Source organism: Pseudoliparis swirei, chromosome 20, assembly GCF_029220125.1.
Source record: "Pseudoliparis swirei isolate HS2019 ecotype Mariana Trench chromosome 20, NWPU_hadal_v1, whole genome shotgun sequence".
Classification (NCBI taxonomy): domain Eukaryota; kingdom Metazoa; phylum Chordata; class Actinopteri; order Perciformes; family Liparidae; genus Pseudoliparis; species Pseudoliparis swirei.
Window position 1 is genome coordinate 1,556,400 of NC_079407.1, and position 20,803 is coordinate 1,577,202.

The 20,803-nt window shown below is 45.0% G+C and overlaps 1 protein-coding gene across 2 annotated transcripts; it reads right to left on the reverse strand.

The window, feature by feature from the left end:
• Positions 1-16,650: 16,650 nt before the first annotated feature.
• Positions 16,651-19,265, reverse strand: LOC130210640 (uncharacterized). 2 transcript variants are annotated; one of them, XM_056441100.1, is made up of 6 exons: positions 19,186-19,247; positions 19,122-19,145; positions 17,936-19,089; positions 17,709-17,850; positions 17,493-17,629; positions 16,651-16,885 (listed from the first exon to the last, which is right to left on the reverse strand). In XM_056441100.1, the coding sequence occupies exons 3-6, from the start codon at positions 18,783-18,785 to the stop codon at positions 16,824-16,826; spliced, it is 1,191 nt and encodes a 396-aa protein (XP_056297075.1). In that variant the 5' UTR covers positions 18,786-19,089; positions 19,122-19,145; positions 19,186-19,247; the 3' UTR covers positions 16,651-16,823. The 2 variants fall into 2 exon arrangements, with proteins under 2 accessions (XP_056297075.1, XP_056297074.1); XM_056441099.1 differs by having other exon boundaries at positions 17,936-19,265.
• Positions 19,266-20,803: the final 1,538 nt, after the last annotated feature.

Genomic DNA, 20,803 nt, shown 5'->3' on the forward strand with positions numbered 1-20,803 from the left:
AGAAATTACAGTGCTCCTTCCTTTTTTTTAAAGGGTCTATGAACTGAGCTGCCAAAAATGAAACTAGCAGTGGCAAATACCAAGTGTGCAACCATCAATTGTATGGATCATCAACAATTCTTGTGCAGAAAAATAAGCATGTCTGCTTTCTCCGGGAGGATACGCGATCTCTCAGGACTTATTGTGTCTCCAGCCGTGGAGAACACTCTCTCAGATGGGCTGGAGGATGAACACAAAGATATGAGGAGGTGTACAAGACGTGCTAGCTGTAGCCCAGTGGTCCCCAAACTACGGCCCGCCTCCCCATTTGGACCGGCCCCCTGAACAATACCAGAGATGCATTCCGATTTATTTATTTTTTCACCTGGCCCGCTGCCGTTGAGATTGCAGTGAGACGCGGAGAAAATGTGGAGTGGTGCTCTTCGCAATAAAACATCTTTGATGGGACGTGTCGCGTCTCGGCCAATCAGCGTTCAGATGTCCACAGCGTTTGGGAAGTTAGGTTAGCTTGAATGTTAGTCCGCTACATCTGCTGCTGTCACGCTGCACGGTGTAGCGATTCTAACAAAGTACCCGTACGTTAGAAACGATGTGATTTAGCATATTTTTAGTATCGATACTTCATTAAAAGAGCGATCAGAGCGCACGCTGCTCCGCTCCGTTAAATGCTGTCTGCACGCGCTGCGCTCACAGCGAGTGGTGCGCACATCGCTCAGCCGTGATGCGCGCACACAGGTGAGCACACTCACTAGTCACTAGCCAATGCCGGAGCTAAAATGTCTGCTTCAAACGAAGGGACAGAATAGAACTTGATCGACTCCACACAATAAAGGCAAATTGCTTCACACAGTGAGTGGTTGTGATCACTTTTGAGGAGTTTACCTTGGACAGAAAGAGATGAAGCGCCGACGTTAGCTGAGCTGCTGCTGCATCGAACACATGACATTCCTGTAATTTAATTTCATGCTGTGTTCAAATGCTTATTCATATTTGTTGTATTTCCTCCCTTCGACAAAATAGACTTTTTACACACGTTACAAGTGGCGTAGTTGTCATTTTGTCGTGTGAAATGGAGCCAAACTTTAGAACGCTTCTGCCTCGTTGCCATGTTTGATGCAGTCTGAAGAAGAAACAAAAAAAGTTTGCGCATGCGCAACGCCACAGAAGACCGCTAGCAGAACCTTAAAGAATTTGGCTGACGATCCCAAACAATCGGTTCACTGGGAACCGGTTCTAAAGCAGAACCGGTTCTCGATGCCCATCCCTAGCCAAGATTCTTTACAGTGGTGTTGGATGCTAGGGCAATGCCGTCTACAGAAACCACATCACCAGATAATTGATCTCTGAGGTGCTCAGGGCCGATTGAAATTACTTCGGTTTTGTCTGAGTTTAACATCAAGAAGTTGCAGGTCATCCATGTTTTTATGTCTTTAAGACATGCTTGAATTTTACCGAGTTGGTTGCTCTCCTCTGGTTTTATCGATAAATATAGTTGAGTATCATCTGCATAACAATGAAAGTTTATGGAGTGTTTCCTGATAATATTGCCCAGAGGAAGCATGTATAAGGTAAATAAAATTGGTCCAAGCACAGAACCTTGTGGAACTCCGTGATTAACGTTGGTGGTTATCGAGGCGTCATCGTTTACAAATACAAACTGAGATCGATCTGATAAATAGGATTTAAACCAAATTAGTGCCGTGCCTGAAATGCCAATCGACTGCTCCAGTCTCTGTAACAGGATGTCATGGTCAATGGTGTCGAATGCAGCACTAAGGTCTAACAAGACCAGGACAGAGAGGAGTCCTCTATCAGGACTAAGGTCTAACTAGACCAGTACAGAGAGGAGTCCTCTATCAGCACTAAGGTCTAACAAGACCAGGACAGAGAGGAGTCCTCTATCAGCACTAAGGTCTAACAAGACCAGTACAGAGATGAGTCCTCTATCAGCACTAAGGTCTAACAAGACCAGTACAGAGAGGAGTCCTCTATCAGGACTAAGGTCTAACAAGACCAGTACAGAGAGGAGTCCTCTATCAGCACTAAGGTCTAACAAGACCAGTACAGAGATGAGTCCTCTATCAGCACTAAGGTCTAACAAGACCAGTACAGAGAGGAGTCCTCTATCAGGACTAAGGTCTAACAAGACCAGTACAGAGATGAGTCCTCTATCAGGACGAAGGTCTCACAAGACCAGTACAGAGATGAGTCCTTTATCTGCTGCCATTAAGAGGTCATTTGTAATTTTCACCAGTGCCGTCTCGGTGCTGTGGTGTTTTCTAAATCCTGACTGAAACTCCTCAAATAAACTATTATGATGTAGAAAGTCGCACAACTGATTTGCAACCACTTTCTCAAGGATCTTGGAGAGGAAGGGGAGGTTAGAGATCGGTCTGTAGTTAGCCAACACCTCTGGATCCAGAGCGGCTTCTTCAGGAGAGGTTTAATGACAGCTACTTTGAAGGAGTGTGGTACGTGGCCTGTTAGCAGAGACACATTGATAATATCTAATAGAGAGCTGCCAATTAAAGGCAAAACGTCTTGAAGCAGCCTCGTCGGGACGGGGTCCAAGAGACAGGTAGACGGGGTCCTAGAGACAGGTAGACGGGGTCCAAGAGACAGGTAGACAGGGTCCTAGAGACAGGTAGACGGGGTCCAAGAGACAGGTAGACGGGGTCCTAGAGACAGGTAGACGGGGTCCAAGAGACAGGTAGACGGGGTCTAGAGACAGGTAGACGGGGTCCAAGAGACAGGTAGACGGGGTCCTAGAGACAGGTAGACGGGGTCCTAGAGACAGGTAGACGGGGTCCTAGAGACAGGTAGATGGGGTCCAAGAGACAGGTAGACGGGGTCCTAGAGACAGGTAGACGGGGTCCTAGAGACAGGTAGACGGGGTCCAAGAGACAGGTAGACGGGGTCCTAGAGACAGGTAGATGGGGTCCAAGAGACAGGTAGACGTGTTAGAAGTAGAAACCGTTGACGATAATTGGTCACGGTTGATGGAGAAAACCCATCCAAATATACACCAGGGCATACAGCGGTTTCCAAGGCCATTCCACTTGAGGACAGGTCACTGGTTAAGGGCAAGAGATTATTAATCTTGTCCCTAATTGTTAAAATCTTTTCATTAAAGAAGTTCATAAAGTCATTACCACTAAGGTTTATAGGAATGCTCGGCTCCACAGAGCTGTGACTCTCTGTCAGCCTGGCTACAGTGCTGAAGAGAAACCTGGGGTTGTTCTTATTTTTCTCTATTACTGATGAGTAATAGGCTGCTCTGGCATTACGGAGGGCCTTCTTATAAGTTTTAAGACTATCTCACCAAACTAAGCGGGATTCTTCCAGATTAGTTGAACGCCATATGCGTTCAAGCTTTCGTGACGTTTGCTTTAGTTTGAGGTCTGAGGGTTATACCAGGGAGCAAACCTCCTCTTCCTCACTGTCTTCTTCTTCAGAGGGGCTATCGAGTCCAGTGTCATTCTCAGAGAGGCTGTGGCACTGTCAACAAGATGATCAATCTGGGACGGACTAAAGTTAGACCAGGAGTCCTCTGTTATATTGAGACCTGGACTAAAGTTAGACCAGGAGTCCTCTGTTATATTAAGACGTGGTATTGAATCAAATGCAGAAGGAATCGCTTCTTTAAATTTAGCTACAGCACCGTCAGTTAGACATCTGGTGTAGAACCGTTTGGCTAACGGTGTACACTCCGGTAGTATAAACTAAAGTTATGAGGTTGTGGTCTGACAGAAGAGGATTCTGTGGGAAGACCATCAGATGCTCAATGTCAACGCCATAAGTAAGAATAAGATCAAGCATGTGGCCAAAGCTGTGAGTGGGTTTCTGTACTCTCTGACAGAAGAGAGTCCAACAATGAGATGAATGCAGCACTAAGGCAATCATTATCAACATTCACATGAATATTAAAATCTCCTACAATAATAACTTTATCAGTTTTAAGAACCAAACTTGATATAAATTCTGAGAATTCAGATATAAACTCTGAATATGGACCTGGTGGCCGGGACAGAATCACAAATAGAATTGGCTGTAGTGTTTTCCAGGTTGGATGTGAAAGACTAAGAACAAGGCTTTCAAATGAGGTGTAGTGTAATTTAGGTTGAGGATTAATTAATAGGCTCGATTCAAAGATGGCTGCTACTCCACCTCCTCGACCGGTGCCTCGAGGAATGTGAGTATTAATATGACTTGGAGGAGTCGATTCATTTAGGCAGACATATTCTTCATGGCTCAGCCAGGTTTCAGTTAGGCAACATAAATCAATGTGATTATCTGATATTAAATCATTTAGTAACACAGCTTTAGATGACAGAGATCGAATATTTAGGAGACCACATTTAATAGTCCTGTTTTGTTGCACTGCTGAAATAATGGTGTTAACTTGTATAAGGTTATTGTGTACGACTCCTCTTCTGCTTACTTGTAATTTATTTAATTGAAGTGGCCGTGGGACAGACACAGTCTCTCCTCTAGAGGTGTGGGGGGGGGGTAACTGCTCCAATGGAAGAGCAGAGAAGGGTGTTAAACTACAACTCTGCTCCGGGTCCTGATCTGAACCCTGGGTTGTCATGGATACGGTGATCAACGTGGTCATGTGGTCAGAAATGAGACGCGCTCCAGCCAACGTGGGATGGATGCCGTCTCTCCTCATCAGGCTTTCCCCAGAAAGTCTTCCAGTTTTCTACGTAGACAACATTATTCACTGGGCACCTCAACAGCCAGCGGTTGAAAGACGACATTCGGCTAAACAATTCGTCAGTCAGCAAAAAGACTCCACGTCGCCCGCTCTGGCCCCCGGGAGGCACACGACTGTGGTCCGCAGCATCGCTAACGTCACGTTCCTGACTACAGAGCTCCCGATAACCAGGGTGTGTTCCTCAGCGTGTCGCTGAGCAGGGAAAACTGGTTGGAAACGTGAAGTGGTTGGTGCACAGCGGGCTTCTGTATAGACTTACTACTCCTGGAACAGTTACCCAGCCTCCCGGCTGCTCGGGCACCGCCGGGGAACAGCTAGCAGCTAACAGCTAGCAGCTGACTGAAGCTCCGCGCCAACGACGGGAGAGGGCGGGCTAACTAGCATAGCTGTCTGAGCTTCGATGGCGCGGAGCCGTGCATCTAACCCACTGAGACCTGCCTCTAGTGTTGTTACGAGATGTGCCGACGCTTCGAAGCGTGTGTCGGGTAATGGAGGGGGCGTTTCCTCGCAGCGCGTATCGAGGCTTGCTTCATTTAGGGGAGGAGCCAAAAATGATGACGTCCGAAGCCTCGCTGCCCGGCTGTACCACGTGACTGCTTCGGGAAGTGGTTCAGATATTGCCGGGAGGTTTGACAGCAATATAAACCCTCAGGATCCATTCAACATGTGGGTTGTTGGTTGAGTGTTTGGAGAGTTTAGAGAGAGAGATAGTTTGGAGAGTGAGGAGAGAAGGAGAGGTGATAAGATGGAACTGTTGAGAAACTTATTTCTGAATAAAAATAAATAAAATGTCCCTTGTCCTGTACATCACTGTCCAAGTTACACAAGCATATTCAGTCCCCTCTTCCTAGTTCCACGAGCACTTTCACTGTCCTCTGCCTGCTTAAGCCCATGCCATTTTCCTAAAGGGACATAATAACATTATTACACAACCTTCCATATCATATGATACTACCATTTTGGGAACATTTACACACACAGAATACATGAAAAAAATATTTTGTTATGCACATATATGATGATTTATGTACAGAAATGATTTGGTCATACATTTCAGCCATAACAGACACACATTCAATGCATCACATGATGTGGTTCAGATACAGCTGCCTGTGATTATACTCTTGGCCAGTAGGTGGTTTCGTGAGCACATGAAGCTTCGAGAAATGAACCCTTTCTCGAACCAATTGGCTGAAGTGGTTCGATGCCTCATGAGGCTTCATCTCACCATCACTACCTGCCTCCAACCTAGAAAATAAACTACACTTGTTGCATGTATGGTTATCATGAAGGAAGGCAGGGGGATAACTATACATGAGACACACTGAGTAGGAGGGAGCGGGAGGGAGAGAAGAAGAAGTCATGCTCGCTGCTGAGCTGGCAACCGGAAGAGGGAGATGATGCGTTCAGGAGCAGCTGGGAATTACCACTGACACTCCACACACACTGAGCAAGAGGAAGCTATCTATCCAGAGGGATCCATCCATCTATCCATCCATCTATATATCCATATATCTATCCATCCATCTATCTATCCATATATCTATCCATCTATCTATCTATCCATATATCGATCTATCCATCCATCCATCTATCTATCCGTCTATCTATCCATCCATCCATCTATCCATCCATCCATCTATCTATCCATATATCCATCCATCCATCCATCTATCATCCATCCATCTATCCATCCATATATCTATCCATCCATCTATCTATCCATCCATCTATCTATCCATATATCCATCCATCCATCCATCCATCTATCTATCCATCCATCTATCCATCCATCCATCTATCCATCCATCTATCTATCCATATATCCATCCATCCATCCATCTATCTATCCATCCATCCATCTATCCATCCATCTATCTATCCATCCATCTATCTATCTATCTATCCATCCATCCATCTATCTATCTATCCATATATCCATCTATCCATCCATCCATCCATCTATCTATCCATCCATCCATCCATCCATCTATCCATCCATCTATCTATCCATCCATCCATCTATCATCCATCCATCCATCTATCCATCCATCCATCCATCTATCCATCCATCTATCTATCCATCCATCCATCTATCATCCATCCATATATCCATCTATCCATCCATCCATCCATCTATCCATCCATCTATCTATCCATCCATCCATCTATCATCCATCCATCTATCCATCCATCCATCCATCTGACTCCCCGGCTGCAGCTTCCAGTTCTCAGATGATGAGAACTACGGGCCGTACCTGTTGAGTGTGAACGACGTGTCCAGCAGCGAAGTGGACCGGACCTACTGGGAGCTGCTGGTCCAGACTCTGGGCGGCGAGCCCACCAGACCGGCCGTCGGTGAGTCCCCGGGCGCCGCGGCCGCCGCTCCGGCTCCGGTGACTCCGGGTAACGAGCTAGCGGCTGCTTGTGTTGCAGGTATCGGATGCTACATCCCGACCGCAGGTGAGAGGATCATCCTGAGGTTCACCAAGTGGTGACTCCGCCTCCAGAGGTGAAGACGTCAACGTGAAGAACAGAACTCTGACGTCTCTGAATAAAACACTTCCACGGGCGGACGTCATACTTTATTTAAGTAAAGCTAGCTGGTTAAAACCAGCTGGTCAGGTTCAAACTAGTCGGTTAAAAATAGCTGGTTAAAACTAGCTGTTTCAAACTAGCTGGTTAACACTAGCTGGTTCAAACTAGCTGGTTTAAACTAGCTGGTTAACACTAGCTGGTTAACACTAGCTGGTTAACACTAGCTGGTTCAAACTAGCTGTTTCAAACTAGCTGGTTTAAACTAGATGGTTCAAACTAGCTGGTTAACACTAGCTGGTTCACACTAGATTGTTAGCACTAGACGGATCAATAAACAGTGACGCACAATGTTGCTTCTTGTCAAGAGCAACAGTAATGTCATTTACCACTTTTAGTGCCGCTGTAGTAATGAGCGCAGCTCTCTAGTGGGGCAATATGGTACTACAAGCTCCTTAAGATATGATGGTGCATCACCAATCAAGGCTTTGTAGATGAGGAGAATAATTTCAAATGTGATTCTTGATTTTACAGGGAGCCAATGCAGAGCAGCTTATACAGAAGTAATCTGATCTCTTTTCTTAGTTGTAGTGAGTAGACGAGCTGCAGCATTCTGGATCAACTGGAGGGACTTATTAGAGAAGCCTGATAATAAGGAGTTGCAGTAATCTAGTAAAGTAACAAGTGCGTGAACCAATCTGTTTGAGAGAAGATGTGCCTGATCTTTGAAATGAGCATAACCACAGGCTATAGCTAGACCACAGGAGACAGTCTCCAGTATACACATTTTATTCAAACCAAAAGGAGAGGATAGGAACGGGGGGGGGGGGGGGGGCAGGCAGATCGAACAGGTACTCAAGGCAGGAGACAATACGGACTGAAAACCTAGGCCTGCAGGACCAGGGTTGTTAGACTGCCGGTGGAAACGAGCCAGATTGTCCGCAGCTGCACGACCAATTTCGTGCTAGAAATATCGATAGCAATGTTGAGACTCCAAAGCCTGAGCATTGGTGGACAATTTAGCTGTGTTCCCACTCACACTGATGTGGAGGGAAACAAAAACGCAGAAAGGATCGCTAAGAAAGCCCTCAACAACAAAAAGAGGAAATATGAAATAAGCGAAAGCGATCATAAGAGGAAGTGAGGGAAGTATGGAAGAGGAATTGGGACAACAACTGCAAATGAAGAATCGAAAAGAGGTTAACACACAATGTGTCAGACAGGGATCCTGAAAGGAAGCACACCTTGATAACTGCTCTCTCTTTTTCCTGCTTCGTTGGAATGAAGCACATCTTGATGACTGCTCTCTCTTTTTCTTGCTTCGTTGGAATGAAGCACATCTTGATGACTGCTCTCTCTTTTTCCTGCTTCGTTGGAATGAAGCACACCTTGATGACTGCTCTCTCTTTTTCTTGCTTCGTTGGAATGAAGCACACCTTGATGACTGCTCTCTCTTTTTCTTGCTTCGTTGGAATGAAGCACACCTTGATGACTGCTCTCTCTTTTTCTTGCTTCGTTGGAATGAAGCACATCTTGATGACTGCTCTCTCTTTTTCCTGCTTCGTTGGAATGAAGCACACCTTGATGACTGCTCTCTCTTTTTCTTGCTTCGTTGGAATGAAGCACATCTTGATGACTGCTCTCTCTTTTTCCTGCTTCGTTGGAATAAAGCACACCTTGACAACCGCTCCCTCATTTGAATTGATTTAGGAATAGTTTGAAAACCACACCCTCTTCTTCCTGCTCTCAAACGTACAAGCTCTGCTCCGTCTGTATTTTCTGGTTACCTGAACTCCTCCCCAGATCATCAGTTCACATTCCCGAGCCAAGACTACATAAAGGTAAGTAAGCAGTTGAGCCCCAGACCACATACATGTGTGTGAGCAGGTGAGCCCAAGATACATAAAGGTATGTGACCTTGTCAGTCGGTCAACTTTGATTCCAACACATAGTTCATATTTGATGGAGAGTTTGGTACACAAACGTTTTCTCTCTTTCACCCAGTGAATTTGTTCTACTCTTCCGTCTTTCTCCTGGTACTTAAGAGCAGCATTGGTTTATAATGGTTCTAACAATGTTCTGGTTTATTACATTACATGTCATTTAGCTTTCATCCAAAGCGACTTACAATAAGTGCATTCAACCTAAAGTACAAACTAAGAACAACAAGAACAAGAAAGTCGAACAACAAAAGTACCACAATAAGAGCCATTTAAGTGCCACTGAAGTGCTAATCTGTGTTTTAATCCAGATATAGTCTAAAGGTGTGTTTTCAGTCTCCGGTGAAGATGTAGAGACTTCCTGCTGTCCTGATGTCAGTGGGGAGCTGGTTCCACCAATCAGGAGCCAGGACAGCAGACAGTCTGGATGTAGAGCGATTAGCTCGAGGTGCAGGAGGCACAAGACGATTGGCTGTTGCCGAGCGGAGCGAACGTGCCGGGGTGTACGGTGTGACCATATCCCGGATGTAGACGGGGCCCGATCCGTCTAGAGCACGGGACCAAGAACCAGTATTCTGAAGCGGATGCTGCTCCACTGGTAACCATGGAGAGAGCGGAGGAGCGGAGGCTGAAGACCAGCTGCTGCATTCTGGACGAGCTGCAGAGGTCGGATGGCCTTAGCGGGTCGACCAGCCAGGAGGTAGTTGCAGGAGTCAAGGCGTGAAATGACCAGAGCCTGGACCAGAACCTGGACCAGAACCTGGACCAGAGCCTGGACCAGAGCCTGGACCAGAGCCTGGACCAGAGCCTGTGCCGCCTTCTGAGTAAGAAGAGGCCGTGTTCTCCTGATGTTGTGCAGCATGGACCTACAGGAACGCGTTGTCACAGTGACGTCACAGTGATGTCACAGTGACGTCACAGTGATGTCACAGTGACGTCACAGTGATGTCACAGTGATGTCACAGTGATGTCACTGATGTCACAGTGACGTCACAGTGATGTCACAGTGATGTCACAGTGATGTCACAGTGATGTCACAGTGATGTCACAGCGATGTTGGCCGTCAGGTTGACTGTCTAGTGTCACCCCGAGGTTCCTGGCAGTCGGGGGCGGGGCCAACACAGAGCTGGTGACGGGTTGAGTATTCTCAGTTCAGCTTCACTACAACGTGTTTGGGGTGGTTATTCTGATGTGATGAGAACCATGAAGATGCTGAATTGTAACAAAACAGGAAATGTTCCCGATTCATCCAATAAATGTATCCAACTGAACTGCAGAGCCAAATGATGTGGTTCGTTTATGTCCCGTGGGATCCATGCTTGTAAGAAAGTATCTCTTTTGTAAAGGGTTAAACTCTCTCAAACTGCTCTTCTTCATTGGAATGAAGCACACCTTGATAACGGCTCCCTCTTCTTCCTGTTCTCAAACGCACAAGCTCTGCTCTGTCTGTATTTCCTGGCTCCCTCCCTGAGATTATTCGGCATAATAAAACATAATTTCTTCCCCTAATTCCCCGCTAGTCCTGGACAATCCCTGGTTCAGGTTGCACAACCCACACATCGACTGGTCTGCAGGGAGAATCCTTAGCTGGAGCCCTTTTTGTTTCTCTTCCTGCTTGCAGTCAGCACTGCCCCCTGCAGAGATCACCACATCACCACCAAGCCATCAGCCCCTTGACCTGCCCGCTATCCCAGCTGAGCATCAGGATCTAGGGGCGGTATTCAGTCAGGACATTGCCTCCTCACCACCTTTACAACTGTGCCATAGATCACCGATCCCGTCCTGAGAGGGAGGCCATGGAGAGAAACATCAAGGATTTGCTGGTAGCCGGCATAATCGGATCATCCTCATCCCCAGTTGGAGCTGGAATATTTTCAGTTTCCAAGGACCACTCTCTGCAACCCTGTCTTGATTTTCATGGAGAAAACAATATGACTGTAAGAAACAAGTACCCCTTACCCCTAATAAACTCTGCTTTTGAGCCTCTCCAAGGTGCTACAGTTTTCACGAAGTTGGACCTTAGGAATGCCTACCACCTGGTCAGCGCCAGGGAAGGGGACGAATGGAAGACGGTTTTCGACACTCCACTCTGACATTTTGAGTGGTAATACCGTTCGGCCTCACTAAAGCCCCCACTGTTTCTCAAGCCTTGGTTAACGATGTGCTAAGAGACGATGTTGCTCTCCTCCAGGTTTCTTCCCTTTTTTCCCCCTGAAGGGTTATTTGGGAGTTTTTCCTGGTCCGATGTGAGGTTTTGGGGCAGGGATGTCTATGTGTACAGATTGTAAAGCACTCCGAGACAAATTTGTAATTTGTGAAATTGGGCTATACAAATAAACTGAATTGAATTGAATTGAATTCCTCCATCATTTTGTTTTTGTTAACCTTGACACCATTCTTATTTTCTCCCAGAACATATCCAACCATGTCTCCCAAGTCCACCAGGTCTCTTGGAGAACCGACTCTTTGTCAAAGCAGAGAAATGCAAGTTCCACAATTGTTCAGTGGCTTTCTGGTTTACATCATTGAAAGTAAGGGCCGACCCAGAGAAGATCAAGGCAGGGACAGATCTTCCAACCGAAAGCAACTCCAGTGCTTCCTGGGCGTTGCAAATTTCTATCGCAGGTTCATTGGAAACTACAGCAGGGTTGCAGCTGCCCTAACCAGACTCACGTCCACTCCATCCCCTTTGTTTGGACCACTGAAGCGGAGTCTGCCTTCTCCAACCGAAACTCAATCCCTGTGCATTTTTCTCCCATCGCCTCTTCCAAGCCGAATGTAACTACGACCTAAGCAAAAGGGATTTACTCGCAGTCAAGCTTGCATTGGAGGAGTGGAAGCACTGGCCGGAGGGAGTAGAGCAACCTTTTGTTGTTTGGATCGACCACAAGCGTCTCTACTCCTGTCAAGCTCGCTGGCCATTGTTTTTAGCCACTTTAATTTGACCCTTACCTTTTGGCCCAGCTCTTGGACGTCCGTCATCGTGACAGAGGGTACCAGTACCTGGTGAACAGAGAGAGATGCGGCCTCGAGGAGCTTTCTTGGCTGCCTCAGTCCCTCGTCCTCGATCCAGAGTTAGTCAGGGGGTTCTACCGGACCCACCCAGACAGGGGGGTACTGTCATAGTCCCCTGTTTGTCCTGTGTATGTGTGTCTGTCGGGGCGTGGTCTTCTTTTCTCCCTCCTGCTGCCAATCAACCCACAGAAATAAAACCCATTTCCTCATCAAGCCCCACAGCATATCTACCTCAGTTCTTCCTCAACTCCTCGCCAGATCGTCAGTTCACATTCCCGGAATGACTATTACTGGCATGACTTGGGACTTCTGTTTTCGCCACTGGGGTCATTGGCGACCTCTAGTGACCGAAAGACATTATTTCAGTCTTTCTGTTCCACACCTGTTTTTCATTTGGTAATGTTCAATTAACTTTGTTTGACCAGGGTATAAATACCTGGCAGTGTGCTAGACACGTCATCGTGACATTTGTTTAGACTTAGTGATCCTCGTTACCCTCTCGTAACGTTTACTATTCTTCTGTGCTTTGGACTGACCTCTTTGTTTGGATTCTACCCTTTTTGGATTTGACGATTTCGTTTGGATTATACCTTTTTGGACTTAACGAGTTTGTTTGGATCTACCTCTTGTGTTTGCGTTATTGCTGCTTCAAAGACACGTTTGCATTTTTTTAAACTCCGTTTTGACGGACAGAAAATAAAACAATCTTTTGACTTTACTCTCTGCATCTGGGTCCTCAATTGCCCACTGGGTAAATCGTGGGTTACCACTCCAGCGACCCGGGTTTTCTTCCCGACTCCGGTGTCCTGACTATAACGGCCTCTTGGATTTTCAGTATTTTCTTGTCTGTAAACTTGTGCTTTCCCAGCCACAGCCTCTCCTTAAGAACTGCCTAGCCACCCCAACCGGACACCATAAACTACTGGACATCCTGAGAGAAATTGGCAAACGTCTCACTGACGGTGACTGAAGGGGACGTATTCTGTCCTTCTACAGCAGTGGTCACCAACCTTTTTGAGGCCAAGATCCCTGACCTCCGCCTTCATGACCGGCAAGATCTCCCTATTGAGGTGTTGAGAGGAAACGACGGTCCAGACTGGACTTATGACTTTTTATTTGGCCTAATTGTCATTTTGGTCCAGCGTTCAAATTGATGAGACCAGGAACACAGAATTTAAGTGTAATATAACAAGTAAGATATTTGTTAATCGCACACAATATGAACAAGAAAACACATTTCAATGAGCAGCTGGATGAACTACCAATATAAATGTTGTATTTACATTACAACACGACACTGACAACATGATCAGTCAGTGCAACTCATGTAAGTTCAGCTCTCATCATAATGCCATCAAGCCATGTGACTCCAGTCAGTGTGACGGCTGTGACTGAACTCTGTCTGTGAGCTTGTAGTTAGTTCATAAGCACAGACAGACAGTCTGAGGCCGTCTGTCAGCCGTCTGTCAGTAATCCAGCTCCTGGTCTTTGATTTGGTGATTTTCTCAACTCCACTGACGAGTTTTTCGGGGCAAATTTGGTATTCATGAAAGTTTTCTCATCTGGGACTGGTTCTGAAGTCAGCCCGTTGGTGAATACATTCACATCAACTCAACAGACATCCTCAGATTTAAATAATTATAATAAATATGAGAATCACCATTTGTGACTCCTGCATCTGAGCTTTTTCAAATAATAGAATAAATATAATTGCAATCACTTTCAAGTAAACCAGATTGCTCCATCAGACAAGAAAAAAAGCTCAATGTTGAGCTTTTGTTTTGAAGGACAACAGCAGAAAAGCCGAACTCACGGAGGTAAAACCTGGCAAGTCGCCAATAATCTCGGCTGTCGCGCATGCGCAAACGTAACCTGTTAATGCCGTAACGTAAACATGTACACGAAGGTACAGGCATTTCAACATATATTTATTGATGACTTAGTTTTATGTCGGTGTACTTTGAGCTTGTGTAATATGTAAAGTTATCAATAAAGGTCTTTCTGCATTTCCCCTGCGCCCCACCTGTAGTGGTACGTTCCCCTCTTTCAGGAGCACAGCTGACAACACGGCTGTGTAACGAACCCGTTTTCAGGCGTTCATGAATCAGGCGGAGATGTTTTCTGACCTCGATCTTCCAGTCAGGAAGAAAACATTTCAGAAGACACCTCAGAAAATGTTCGAGAACAAGGAACTGTGGCTGTGTCGACTACCGCGCACTTGGAGCTCTGACTTTCAGTGTTAGAAGTGCGCCACAGAAAAAACCAGCAGAATTCAGTGCACTGAAAGTCCCCGGATGGCGCTCTGCAAACGGGCAAAAAATGCAGTGTAAACGATGGACACTACTCGCTCTAAACGGCCGCCATCTTGGCGACGTAGCGGAAGAAGAGGAGCCTTTCGCCAGCTTTTCATTTTATTTCTAAAACAATGGCGGACGAGATGCTACGGTAGCACAAGCAGTCGACCACGGAGGCTCCTGCCGCGATTGTGGAGGTATCGCAGTTTCCACATGGGGTGGAGAAAGGTAAACAAGGGACAACAAGAGGGCAAGAAGTGCATTCATTTTGTCACTTTAAGTTTCGCGGGTATGGCAAGCAGATTTGCGTCCGTCACTTCCGCCAAGTGGCTAACGTAATGGTGTGTTCACACCGGACGCGTCAAAATTTTGACGCGCGTCGAGTTTACATGTTAAGTCAATGCAAAGCTGCGTCGAAGCTGCGTAGCTGCGTATTTTCCAGCGAGCAGCGCGTCAGACGCGTTTGAAGCAGCACGAACAGAGTTTGTCGCGGGGCGAACTGGGCGAACAGCGCGAACAGACGCAGCTCCTCGACGCGCGAGTTGAAATTTCCCAACTTTGGCAGCAAAGACGCGTGAGTCATAGTTGCGTCAGCCAATCAGCGTTGAGCAGCTCCGCTCGTCATCGTCCTGCCGGTTTAAAAAAATGGAGGACAAGATTATTATCGCCGTCTGTGGGCACCCCGAACTTTACGATACAACTCTTTATGCTTACCGAAACCGGAGCTATAAAGATAAAGCGTGGAACAAGGTCGGAGAAGCCGTGGGACTCCCTGGTAAGTTTTGAATGTATGTATTTGCTTTTATTCTCGCTATTTGTTGTACTTTACTATCAACCAACCGCCGGCATATGTGTTTCATGGCAGAGGAGATCTGCCGCCGTAGGTGGAAAAGTCTCAGAGACACGTATCAAAGAGAGAAGAGAGAGAGAGCAGCGAGAAGCGCAGTGGGAGTGCAGCTCAGTCCACTAAAAAGTGGAAGTCCTCTGCGGTCCTGTCGTTCCTCGATCCATTTATGACTCCGCCCCCGACGCGTCCGACGCGTCTGGTGTGAACACACTTTTTTCGACGCGCGTCGAGCCTGCTGCGTCAGACGCGGCGAGAATTTTTTCGACGCGTCCGGTGTGAACGCACCATTAGTGTTCCATTTGAGACAGCACTTATCAGCGACGCAGTGCACTGCAATGCAGTGCACTGAATTGCAGTGTACTTCGTAAAGTGTGCGGTAGTAGACACAGCCAATGTGTTTCTGAATTTATTTTCATTTTATTTTGGAGATCGACAGGGAACGTCTTCGAGATCGACCGGTCGATGGCGATCGACGGGTTGGCGACGACTGCACTAGCTGGTTAGCATTAGCTGGTTAGCACTAGCTGGTTAACATTAGCTGGTTAGCACTAGCTGGTTAACATTAGCTGGTTAGCACTAGCTGGTTAGCACTAGCTGTTAGCACTAGCTGGTTAGCACTAGCTGGTAGCACTAGCTGGTTAGCATTAGCTGGTTAGCACTAGCTGGTTAGCCTGTGTCAGCAGTCTAGTGTTTACTACATGTTCAAGTCTGGATTGAGTTCCTGACCTCTGAGCCTCGTGGTGAGCACACAGCTACTCCTTTATTCATACACGGCAATACTTACGAGACTTTGGTGAACACCAACAACATATTGGTTCAAATAAATGAACGTTTCATTTCATTAGAGATTTCAAGAATTAAAAAATTTGGACTAAAACGTTTCAGCTTTTGAGAAAATATATGAAACAGTGAATTTAGAAAAATGTGCAAAAAATATCCATAAACTTAAATATCCATAAACTTAAATATCCATAAAGTAAAATAGCACTAGAGGCAAAACACAAAGTATGTTATTTATTTATTCATTGTTAATTTATGTGAACTGACCCTTTAAAACACTGGAAATGAATCCATGTTGTTTTAGTTTTTTGCTTTTTAAACATTTACATTTGAGTAAAAGTGAGAAATATTCATAGTTTTAAAGATATATTTCATAACTTATATTAATATATATATATAATCATTTAATTGTGTGATAGTTTATAATTTTATAGAGACTTTTCTTTATCTTAAATACATTTACGATCATTTCCTGTAAAAAACTGATCATTTTACAAGCAAAATATAGTTATAAAAAAGAGATTTCGTGCTGTGAAGGAGATTTTAATTTGAATGTTTTCATTAAAATGTTCAAACAAAGCAGGCGTGTAATAATATGACATCATCACAGAGCATGACATCATCACAGAGCAACGCGCGGTCAGGAGGACGAGTCTGGACCATCAGAGCCAACGGGTGAGCGGCTCCTCGGGGCCTCAGTACGTTGTGAAGTTCAGGATTATCACGTCGCCCGCTCTCGGAATGTAACACCCGATCCCTGCACACACACACACACACACACACACACACACACACACACACACACTGGTTTACAGCAGTATGGCAGCCGGCAGTAAAATAAGGAAGACGTTCTTTTAACCATTGTTTCTCTTTCTATCTCATAATTTAAAATGTATATTTCTGAATTATTACTTATATTATTATTATTATATCATAAGTTTCATAACAATGGTATAAAGTTAGTTATATAAAGTTATAGTTATATAAAGTTATAGTTATTTAAAGTTATAGTTATATTAAGTTATAGTTATATAAAGTTATAGTTATTTAAAGTCATAGTGATATAAAGTTATAGTTATATAAAGTTATAGTTATTTAAAGTTATAGTTATTTAAAGTGATATTTGTATATAGTTATAGTTATATAAAGTTATAGTTATATAAAGTTATAGTTATTTAAAGTTATAGTTATATAAAGTTATAGTTATATAAAGTTAGTTATTTAAAGTCATAGTTATATGAAGTGATATTATTTAAAGTGATATTTTTATAAAGTTATAGTTTTATAAAGTGATATTTATATAAAGTTATAGTTATATAAAGTCATAGTTATATAAAGTGATATTTATATATATTGCTGCTCACCGACGTCCGGCCGGAGGACCTGACTGTTGGGTTTCTGCACCAGCAGCTCCCAGTAGGTCCGGTCGTCGTAGCAACCGGCCAACCCGTTCACGCTCTCCAGGTACGGGCCGTAGTTCACGTCCTCCATGTACTCGAACCTGCAGAGACACGTGGCCGTTGACCTTTGACCTTAGACGCCGTGGCTACACTGGCTCCTCCCACAGCCGGTGGTCTCACCTGAAGCCGTCGTCGGAGTCCTGCAGCCTCCTCATCCCGCCCAGCAGGATCCCCCTGAAGGCCACGGACGCCCTGAAGGTCCTCAAGGGGGCGTTCGTCACCGAGTTCCTCACCACGATGGAGAAGGGCGTCTGCCGGGAGTCTGGGGGTCAAGAGGTCAAGAAGCCAACGTGGTGAACGTTACGATACCAAAATGAGCCGAACGGTACGTCGTCATGTCACAGGACCTCGAGCCGGAGAGCCAGGGAGCAGCAGCAGCAGCAGAGCAGCAGGGAGGAGGGTCGCCATGGCGCTGAGGAGGACAACAACACAACAACACAACGTCAACAACACACACACACTCAGCCAGTCACTGACCTGTAAAGATGTCGAGAGAAGAAGCTCCTGTTGTACGGACTCCTGATCAGCTGCTTTTATAGCTCTCACACACACACACACAAACACACACACACGCACACACTCACACTCACACACACTCACACACACACAAACAGCTGAGTCGTTTACATTCCGGAGTGATGTCACAGGACATTTTGTGTAGAACGAACAGATGAAGGAACATTCCTGATTCATCAACAACTTTGGTGAGATAGGTGAGACAGGTGAGACATGTGAGACAGGTGAGACATGTGAGATAGGTGAGACATGTGAGACATGTGAGACATGTGAGACATGTGAGACATGTGAGATAGGTGAGACATGTGAGACATGTGAGATAGGTGAGATAGGTGAGACATGTGAGACATGTGAGACATGTGAGACATGTGAGATAGGTGAGACATGTGAGACAGGTGAGACATGTGAGACATGTGAGAGGGGTGAGACATGTGAGAGGGGTGAGACAGGTGAGACGGGTGAGACAGGTGAGACATGTGAGAGGGGTGAGACATGTGAGACAGGTGAGAGGGGTGAGACATGTGAGAGGGGTGAGACAGGTGAGAGGGGTGAGACATGTGAGATAGGTGAGACAGGTGAGACATGTGAGATAGGTGAGACATGTGAGATAGGTGAGACAGGTGAGATAGGTGAGACATGTGAGACAGGTGAGACATGTGAGACATGTGAGACAGGTGACATCACACTGAGGAATGAGGACACCGTGTCTCGGGAACAAAGGACACAGTGATGGAGTCACGAGATACATCTAATGACACCTTTACCTTTCAGGACATATTCCATCCTCACCTTTGACCTTTGACCTTTGATGTGTCTCTTTAAGCCAGTGTGAATGTTGTTGTTGTTGTTGTGACCTGCAGCTCTGAGCTCGCGTGACCTCTCGACCTCGGAGACGTCCGCGCTCACAACAACAAGCGCATCTTATCTTGTTCCCCCCGCTGCCAGGCACAGGGCGGCCTGCTGTGGGGGGGCGGACCCCGTAGACCTGGAGACCTGGAGACCTGCAGACCTGTAGACCTGGAGACCTGTAGACCTGTAGTCCTGGAGACCTGTAGACCTAGAGACCTGTAGACCTGTAGACCTGTAGTCCTGTGTGGAGACCTGTAGACCTGTAGACCTGGAGACCTGGTCTCAGGGCCAGACCTGAAGAGAGCTCCAAGAAGACTCCATAAACATTGAGACCACGTCAAGGTCCCTTTAATGGTTAGTGTGTGTGGGGTGGGGTGGGTGGGGGCTTTAGGGCGGGGCTACCGTGTGTGATTGACAGGTTGCTACCTTCACCAGCGACGCCCACAAAAAACAAGATGGCGACGGACCAAACGCTAAAAAACAGGTCCACTTCTTTACCCCTGGTGGTCAGGAGAGAGAATGCAGCTTTAACACATGAAGCATAGACTTCTATACAACCATGTAATCTGGGATTAAAGAGTTGTTTCATATTTCATTGACTGTTTGGAGTTGAAGATATATTATTGTTATTATTGACATACTCCATGTGTCAGGTGTTCCTGTGTCTTTAAGTTCAACACTTCCTGTTTCCGTTGCAGTTGATTATCAATATGCAGGAATCCGTAAAGGAAATAAACGAGCCAATCAGAGGCCAGAGCTCGACTTCCTCCTCCAGCCATCACGGAGATCACCGACTGAGACGTGTTCCTTTAGAATCTAAAGGAACACGTCTCAGTCTAACCCTAACTACATTTATATAAGTACACCTAATAAACAATAAACAAATGCAAAGACAGTTATTTAACAATATGTTCTGGAGTAGTTAGAATTATACCGTGTTAGTGACAACCGGCCCTTTGAGGGCCGCCATGAGGCGGATGTGGCCCTCGGCGAAAATGAGTTTGACACCCCTGGATTAGATCCTCATTCCTGAGGGAGCACACACACACACACACACAGAGACACACACACAGACACACACAGACACACACAGACACAGACACACACACACAGAGACACACACAGACACACACACAAAGACACACACACAGACACACACACAAAGACAGACACACACAGAGACACACACAGACACACACACACACACATCAATTCTACATCGCAAGTTTGTATTTTCTCTCCAGATTTAGATTTTACATGTGAAATAATAATAGGTTAATAATAATAATAATAAGTTCATAATAATAATAATAATAAGTTCATAATCATAATAATAATAAGTTCATAATAATAATAATAATACGTTTATAATAATAATAATAATATGTACATAATAATAATAATAATAATAAGTTCATAATAATAATAATACTAATAAGTTCATAATAATAAGTTAATAATAATAATAATAAGTTCATAATAATAAGACGTTCATAATAATAATAATAAGTTCATAATAATAATAATAAGTTCATAATAATAATAATATGTTCATAATAATAATAATAATAAGTTCATAATAATAATAAGTTCATAATAATAATACTAATAAGTTCATAATAATAATAAGTTCATAATAATAAGAATAATATGTTCATAATAATAATAATAATAAGTTCATAATAATAAGACTAATAAATTCATAATAATAATACTAATAAATTCATAATAATAATCATACGTTCATAATAATAATATTATCCTCTCCTCCTCTCCTCTCCTCTCTTCTCCTCTCCTCTCCTCTCCTCCTCTCCTCAACTCTTCTACTCTCCTCCTCTCCTCTCTTCTCC